The sequence below is a fragment of the Acipenser ruthenus genome, chromosome 43 (assembly GCF_902713425.1).
Source record: "Acipenser ruthenus chromosome 43, fAciRut3.2 maternal haplotype, whole genome shotgun sequence".
Lineage (NCBI taxonomy): Eukaryota > Metazoa > Chordata > Actinopteri > Acipenseriformes > Acipenseridae > Acipenser > Acipenser ruthenus.
The window spans coordinates 7412723-7421608 of record NC_081231.1 but is presented as its reverse complement, the minus strand read 5'-3'; the positions used below and the strand labels follow the sequence as shown (position 1 = coordinate 7421608).

General features: G+C 46.8%; 1 protein-coding gene across 1 annotated transcript in view; it reads left to right on the top strand.

Moving 5' to 3' along the window:
- The first annotated feature begins 817 nt into the window (after nucleotides 1–817).
- Nucleotides 818–8886, top strand: part of LOC131709445 (L-selectin-like) — a 33630-nt gene continuing 25561 nt past the window's right edge. The window contains exons 1-2 of the mRNA XM_059011984.1: nucleotides 818–859; nucleotides 4470–4517. Coding sequence (XP_058867967.1) covers nucleotides 4481–4517 — 37 coding nt within the window. The 5' untranslated portion in view covers nucleotides 818–859; nucleotides 4470–4480. The remainder of the gene's footprint in view (nucleotides 860–4469; nucleotides 4518–8886) is intronic.

Genomic DNA, 8886 nt, shown 5'->3' with positions numbered 1-8886 from the left:
GTACTTTTATATAGCAGATTTTTATAGTATTTTAAATAGAAAACTGAATAATTTTTCTATTTGCTGCTCGCTGCTTGTCTCAACTCTCGCTCTCTCGCTCACTCGACGGAAGATCTGATTTCTGGCAGGAACACACAACCTGTAGCTGTGTAAGATTGGAACCGTGTTGAAAGCTTCATTAAAGCCGCAGCTCACAAATAGCGTCCTCAATACTACTGAACTATACACACAAATCATAGCACATTATTTAAGAAATGAAAGGGCATATTTGCATCCTGAACCATTCGAAAAAAAAGGCATGATACCACAGTAGTGACGTCAAAAAGTGATAATTCCTCTAGAGCAGTGGTTCCCAGCTCCGGTCCTCAAGTACCCCTGTGTCTGCCTGGGGTTTGTTCCAGCTGAGCTCTGTTACTTAATTGAACCCTTAATTGAACTAAGAATTAGCCTACTCAGATAACATATACAATTGTATAATGGACTTGAATTATCCAACCTTTTACAAACTAAACAATGAAATAAAATAAAATTTAGCAAATTCTTAGTTTAATTAAGGGTTCAATTAAGTAACAGAGCTTGGTTGGGACAGAAACCAACAAACACAGTGGTACTTGAGGAATGGAGTTGGGCACCACTGATTTAGAGGAGAATATACTTGAACTTTGACTCATTCGACTCCTCGAGACCACCACTTTCAATTCAAACACAAAACGTCTTGTTTTCAATCACTCGACAACACCCATAGTACAGAAATGTTCATTAATGAGCAACAAAATGAGAATATATTTAAAAAAAATGATGTAAAGCTGGTACATTTGTATCTCAGATAAACTGGAGAGGAACGCGAAATTAAAACCAGGTAAAGACAATCATCCAAATAAAGCTGAAGCACTAACGGATAATGACACAGGACGTCTGTACAGCACTGAAACATGACGTTTAAAAAAAACAACAACTGTACTGCTGATCCTCGTCTTCTTAATATTAGCATCACAAGGGTATCCGTGGATTATAATTTATGACGTCACAGAAACCCTGTCTGGAATTATATTCCTGTAACTCACTGAAGCCCATCTATCTATCTATCTATCTATCTATCTATCTATCTATCTATCTATCTATCTATCTATCTATCCGCATATTAAGGAACTGTGTAGTCATAATCAACGCTACTACTAACATAATGTTAACAACAACAACAATTATCATACTACTAATATTACTACAGCTACTACTACTGGCACTTTTTCAGAGCTCCTCCAGTAGTGCAATTCAAACAGTTTGTGGAATGGTGGTGGGCAATTCACTGATACACAGGAGACAGACTTTATTTAAATGCCCATTGGTGCATTGATTTATTTCTGCCACAAGGTGGCACTGTGATTCAAGTCCAGAGCACAACCTGATAGCAGCAATGGTAAAAGGCTGGCCGTTCACTCATGGTGTACTGCACACAGGTGCTCAAAAATAATAATGAAAACAAAGGGCACGAAGAAAAAGGGAAAATAAAACACTGTAATAAAAACTACAAACAAAAGTTGGTGCTTATGCAGCGTCCCCCGCCGCCACTAGACTGGTCAGCTCGGGGCTCCACCCTGTGCTCTGCTATTCTCTCACTATACACTGGGGGGGCCAAGGTTCCCAACTACCTACACCCCCCCCCCCCTCGGGTACGTCACAATTATTTTGATTGTTTCTCTTATTTAACCCTTTGCAGTCCATTTATTAAGTGCACGTCAGGCGCGTCAGGTCCAATTTATTTTCACATGTGCAGTTAATTTTAGACGCGCTGTCTAAAAGTTTTTTCATTCCACAGTCAAATGGGTTTAAAAGGCCCTGCAGATCAACAAAGCACTCACTAGGCATCTCCAGCCCCACCCCACCCTTTCGTTTGCTATCGCTTTCACATATGCTAATAAATAAATAATAATAATAATAATAATAATAATAATAATAATAATATTCGTACATACCGATCGATCATCTCCTGATCACTCGTTTTATCGCCAAACTCCTCAATAATGCGATCCAAGTCATTATTTTATTACTATAACATCTCAAAAAAGCTCTGCAAATGTCCGTGTTATTCTCTGTGCGCTGATTCAATAACGGCCAGCTTGTTTCCTTATGACCGCCCATATGGGATGCCAGGGGCATGTATGACTATTCATGAGATACGCCTTTTTTTTTTTTATCGGCTTGTCTCGGCTCCTGTCGCTCCCACTCGGCCATTGAATGGTTTTCTCGGCTTTTTCCGGAGAACAAACGACTAGAAACCTGTTTTTTGATGATGTCGGACAGGGTCCGACAATGGACCTGATAGGAATAATTGCAATGTCAGACCAGGTCCGACAATGGACCTGATAGGAATAATTGCAATGTCGGACCAGGTCCAACAATGGACCTGATAGGAATAATTGCAATGTCGGACCAGGTCCAACAATGGACCTGATAGGAATAATTGCAGTGTCGGACCAGGTCCGACAATGGACCTGATAGGAATAATTGCAATGTCAGACCAGGTCCAACAATAGACCTGATAGGAATAATTGCAATGTCGGACCAGGTCTGACAATGGACCGCAAAGGGTTAATATTGGCTGTCTTCCTCAGCTGTGCTTGCCTGTTTCGTTCTCTCGCTCCAGCCGCTGGCGTTCCTGCTTTGGGTTATTTACACCGGCTTCCTCAGCCAACGTCACTGGGTTTCCCCTGTAATGGCCACCCGAATGCATAACAGAGCGAAGTTCTTATAGGTCGAGCGACCCCCCCAAGGCCCGCCTCTCAACCACTCAGATAGCAGCACAGACTTCCCCCTGCAAGATCATGCATGCGTCAGATAGCAGCACAGACATCCCCCTGCAGGATCATGCATGCATTAGATAACCAGCACAGACCATTATATTTTAGTTTTATTCCCATGCTTGTTCGCCGTGAGCCGAGGACACCCTGGCGACCTAACCCTCCCTCCCTCCCCCCGGACGATGCTCGGTCAATTGAGCGCTGCCCCCTGGAAGCTCCCGTCCATGGTCGGCTGTGGAATAGCCTGGACTCGAAACGGCGACGTCCAGACTATACAGCGCATCCTGCACTCTAGCGAGTGCTTTTACTGGATGCGCCACTCGGGAGCCCCTTATTTTAATTAATTAATTTTAATTACGTTGAACTTTGTTTGGTTTGTGCTGTGTTTTTGTGTGCCCCTGTACTGGTGTGCAGGGGTGTGTCTATGTGTGTGTGTCTGTGTCTGTGTCTCTGTGTGTGTGTGTTATTTGTTTAATTAAAACTAAATAAATACATAACAAAATACATAAAAAATAGTGGACAGGCTCCACAGCCCCCGAAACAGTGGGCACAGGTCCTGCAGGGGAAGCTGCACCCCATTTAAAATATTAGAAGGTGGCACGGGGTGATGTGCCTCCTGAGAGACGCCCTCTCAATCGAGGCCATGGTGAAAGCCATGGCCAAGGTGGTCAGACCGTCGACCATTGTGGTGACACACACGGCGGGTTGAGAGGGGTCTCGCAGTTGGGGGGGATGTACATCCTCATAGAACCCATGGAGGGGTTGGGCAGCAGGGTCGTCCTTTCTAACGTCCCACCTTTCTTAAAGGATGACCTTCTAAAGCCCCATCTTCAGGCCCTAGGGGAGCTGAAAACAGCAATCCACCCCATCCCCCTAGGGTGCAAAGACCAGCCCCTCTGCCACATGTTGATCTTCTGATGCCAGGTTACCATCCACCTGATGGGGAGGGAAACCATGGAGGCCAACTACTGTATGTGATTTTTTTCTCCTTGGAGGAAGTGCGGTGCTACCAATGCAGAGAGCTGGGGCACCAAAATAAGAGGTGCTCTAAACTCAAGCAGAGCGCAAAACCATCCATGCCGGCACCGCACACCTCCGAGTCACCTTCCCCTCAGGGCCCTCAAACAGGTATCTCGAGGGGGTCCTTAGGACCAGAGATCCGGTCCTGCTGATTGAACCAAAGGTGCTGGACCCTCCTCAGCCTCCCCTCGAGAACAACCTGAGCAAGATTTCTGATTTCTCCTCGACCCCCCCTCGGATCCGCGTCAAGGAGAACCCTGTACTATTTGTTACAAATAGTTAATGGCCAGTTTTTGTTAGCACCCCCTTTTATTTAGGGAATGCTAATTAGTATTTTTTTATCAGTTGTTACATTAGCCTTACCATCTTAAGTAAACCTCATCTCGTCTGAGCTCAGAAGCTAAGCAAGGTTGGGCTTGGTTTGTACTTGGATGGGAGACCACCTAGAACACCATGTGCTGAGTGAAGACTGACATAGTCCTCCTATTGGTCATCAAATATGACTACTACTAATAATAACAACATTTCTATTGCAGTTCCAATTTGATTGAGTGTTGTGTTTTTATTGTTATTTTGTTTTGCTGTGTTTTTTATATTTGAAGCTTCCCTCTATGAAGGTGATTAATAGGAAGTCTTCTCTTTCTAATGCAGAGTCTGCTGTGATGGGGGAGAGGGGGCTGCTCATCCTTCTGCTTGCAGGTGGGTTTCCTTTATCTCTGTTTTTCTCACTATTTGCTTTGGTATTTTCCACATTATCTCTCAGAAAAGTTAATGCAGTTCTTAAAGCTGCAGTGTCCATCAATCACGTTCAATGTGAAACTAACATGTGATTCCTGGGTATGTGTGTTTACTGCACAGCTCCACTTCTACAGAGCAGACCTGGCTGCAGTTATATCTACTCAGCTCAGCACAAGCTATTGATCGGTACTGTGGGAGGTATATGGAGGCTGTCTGTCTGTCTGTCACACCTACATTGTTACAAATGTGTAGAGAACCGCTTGTCCACTTAAGATGAAAGGGACTTTTTAAAGTAAAAATAAAATCTGGGTTTATTCCCTAAAGATGTTTTTATTATTTATTTTTTAAAAGTTATTCTATAGCTTTTAAACAGACCTTAATCTGGGATGTACAGGATATGAAGGCTGTCTGTCTGTCCAAAGTTATTCTCAGAATCCTGGGGTATACTGGGGCAGTCTCACTGGGCTCTATGTATCATTGATTTTTCTTTCGTATCTTGACTTCTTGTAGGTTTTTGAGGCTTTGTAGATTTACCCGCGATGTATTAAAGTCATTTTCATTCCCGTAACTCAGTTTCATGGCTGCAAACTACTTTCAAACTTCTTTATTTCATATGCAAATGTGTGATAATAGGAGTATCATTTTCTTCCTGATTTACGACTTCGTTTTGTTATTTTACACATGCCTCTCACTGGCGTAGATTCAACTAGCTGTTCGTATCTGAGACTTCCAGTTTAAACGTTTCCAGGGTTTTAGTTACTTTAGAATAAAGCACCTTCAAATATAAAAGAAACCAAATAAATACATTTTGTTTTGGTTTCTTTTATATTTGAAGGCACTTTATTTTAAACTGTACATTAATAATGGAAGGGAAGCATGGAAACAAATCATTGCAGAGTTCTTTAAACACACACTGAAATCTTTTCTACTCAGTAATTAATTATGTAATTTATAGAAAACTCAGTTACGATGAAAAGTATTTACTTGCGAAGCCTACATGCTGTACTTTATTCATTTACACAACTAAAATATACATCGACTCAAACAATAGAGTCTGCGATATTGTTAAATAAAGCACTGAAAGCATAGGGAAGCATGGTCAGGGTACAGATGAGTACAAACATGGTAAACTGCAGAATTACCGTGCAGATTTCTCATGGTAAACGTCCATACATAGAAACAAGCTTAGTTTTATTCATGCTTTCTGTTTTTGGGACCCTTTCTTTTCAATCTTCGTGTTTGTTTGTATTCGCTGTGCTCAGGGTCTGCGCTGCGTTTAACGCATCACATTCAGTTTGTCCTGTTTGTTTTCTCTGTGCTCAGGGTCTGCGTGTGTTTAACGCATCACATTCAGTTTGTCCTGTTTGTTTTTTATTTTCTGCTGCTTTCTGTTTTGTAATCCTCATGCCATTTTATAATATCAAGTGCCTGTCATTTAGTGTCCAAGTGAATTTGTTTTGTTATTTATTTCTGTTTCTTTTCTTTAATGTTTTTGGCCCTGTGAAGTGTAAATAATATGTTTGATTATTATTTTTTCATTTCACTGAATAACAGGTCAGTTTTGTCTTTGTGGAAATGTGTACATACAAAACTATACAACTGAAGGTGGTCTTCCGGTGACGCTCACACGAGATTACTGCACTTCATTAACCCTCCCGCTAATACCCTGCTATTCCGTTATCATTAAACTACTTCTAATACCCCACTATTCTGTTTAAATCATTAACCCTCCTGCTAATACTCTGCTATTCTGTAATTAACTCTCCCGCTAGTACCCAACTATTCTGTTATCATTAACCCTCCTGCTAATACCCCACTATTCTGTTATCATTAACCATTCTACTAATACCCCACTATTCTGTAATCATTAACCCCTCTGCTGATACCCCACTATTCTGTTTATATCATTAACCCTCCTGCTAATACCCCACTATTCTGTTTATATCATTAACCCTCCTGCTAATACCCTGCTATTCTGTTTATCATTAACCCTCCTGCTAATACCCTGATATTCTGTTATCATTAACCCTCCTGCTAATACCCCACTATTCTGTTATCATTAACCCTCCTGCTAATACCCCGCTATTCTGTTTATCATTAACCCTCCTTCTAATACCCCGCTATTCTGTTTATATCATTAACCCTCCTGCTAATACCCCACTATTCTGTTATCATTAACCCTTCTGCTAATACCCCACTATTCTGTAATCATTAACCCTCCTGTTAATACCCCACTATTCTGTTATCATTAACCCTTCTGCTAATACCCCACTATTCTGTAATCATTAACCCTCCTGCTAATACCCCTGTGACAGGATGGACCGAGGTTTGAGACTCAGAGACAGTATAAAGTTCAAAAATAAAGTTTTTAATAAACAAAAATACAAAATAAACCAGCACGAGGGCCAAACAAAAAGATTTAAACATAAAATAAACACACAAAACAAAAACTTACAAAATAAAGTTTCCAGGCTGGGCGTTGCCTTCACTGGAACAAAAAAAACAGCACATACAAACACACTCTTGCTTCTAGAACTCTCTTCTCAACTCTCTCTCCTAGCCAGGGCCTCTCCCCTGGCTTTTATTCCCTGTGGCTGGAGCCCAATTATTCAATTATTACTGATTAGTCAATTAGGGCTCCAGGCACATTCTCACATGTTTTTCTGGCAGGGAGGAATTTTAACCCCCTCCCTGCCAGTCCCAACATTGATCATAAAGACGGGGCAGTACCCCGTCACATATCCCCCCCCTTGTGCCAAGCACAACATGGCCTAAATGGCCACCTCCCCCCTCAGTCTCAGTCCCAGAAGAGGGGGAAGCACAGTGTCCATGGGGGTGGCCATGGTGGGACGTCCGGCACCACCCAATTCTTCGTGGCCAGCAGCTCCCTCTTCCGGGGCTCCGGCCACACACCATCTTGCCGCGAAAGTGCAGCTGGGGGAGCTGGTCTCCCGACCTCCCTCCCCCTCTTCATGGTCAGCAACTCCCCTCCGTGGGGCTCCGGCCATAGTGTAGCGACCCCAGGCGAAGCAGGATCCCTGGCAACGGCAGCAGCAGCGGACCCTCGGGAGGCGACGGCAGCAGCAGCGGACCCTCGGGAGGCGACGGCAGCAGCAGCGGACCCTCGGGAGGCGACGGCAGCAGCAGCGGACCCTCGGGAGGCGACGGCACCAGCAGCGGACCCTCTGGTGGCGGAGGCGGGAACGGCGGCCCGGCTCCCTCTGGTGGCGGAGACGGGAACGGCGGCCCGGCTCCCTCTGCTGGCGGAGACGGGAACGGCGGCCCGGCTCCCTCTGCTGGCGGAGACGGGAACGGCGGCCCGGCTCCCTCTGCTGGCGGAGATGGGAACGGCGGCCCGGCTCCCTCTGCTGGCGGAGACGGGAACGGCGGCCCGGCTCCCTCTGCTGGCGGAGACGGGAACGGCGGCCCGGCTCCCTCTGCTGGCGGAGGCGGGAACAGCAGCTCGTCTCCCTCTGCTACAGGTCCCTTCAGCCCTAGGCCTGTGGACTTCCCCTTCTCGGGCCGTGGACGCACCGACTCCTCCCGCTCGGGCCGTGGACGCACCGACTCCTCCCGCTCGGGCCGTGGATGCACCGACTCTTCCCGCTCGGGCTCCTCCCCCTCGGGCTGTGGACATTCGGGCTCCTTCCTCTCGGGCTGTGGACGTTCGGGCTCCTCCCTCTCGGGCTGTGGACGTTCGGGCTCCTCCCTCTCGGGCTGTGGACGTTCGGGCTCCTCCCTCTCGGGCTGTGGACGTTCGGGCTCCTCCCTCTCGGGCTGTGGATGTTCGGGCTCCTCCCTCTCGGGCTGTGGATGTTCGGGCTCCTCCCTCTCGGGCTGTGGACGTTCGGGCTCCTCCCTCTCGGGCTGTGGACGTTCGGGCTCCTCCCTCTCGGGCTGTGGACATTCGGGCTCCCCCTCTCTGGGCAACGGCAGCGGCCCCCATTCTGGCTCTCGGGACGGCAGCTCCTCCCCTTCTGGCTCTCGGGACGGCGGCTCCTCCCCTTCTGGCTCTCGGGACGGCGGCTCACCCCTCTCTGGCTCTCGGGACGGCAGCTCCTCCCCTTCTGGCTCTCGGGACGGCAGCTCCTCCCCTTCTGGCTCTCGGGACGGCAGCTCCTCCCCTTCTGGCTCTTGGGACGGCAGCTCCTCCCCTTCTGGCTCTCGGGACGGCAGCTCCTCCCCTTCTGGCTCTCGGGACGGCAGCTCCTCCCCTTCTGGCTCTCGGGACGGCAGCTCCTCCCTTTCTGGCTCTCGGGACGGCAGCTCCTCCCTTTCTGGCTCTCGGGACGACGGCTCCATCCCTTCTGGCTCTCGGGACGACGGCTCC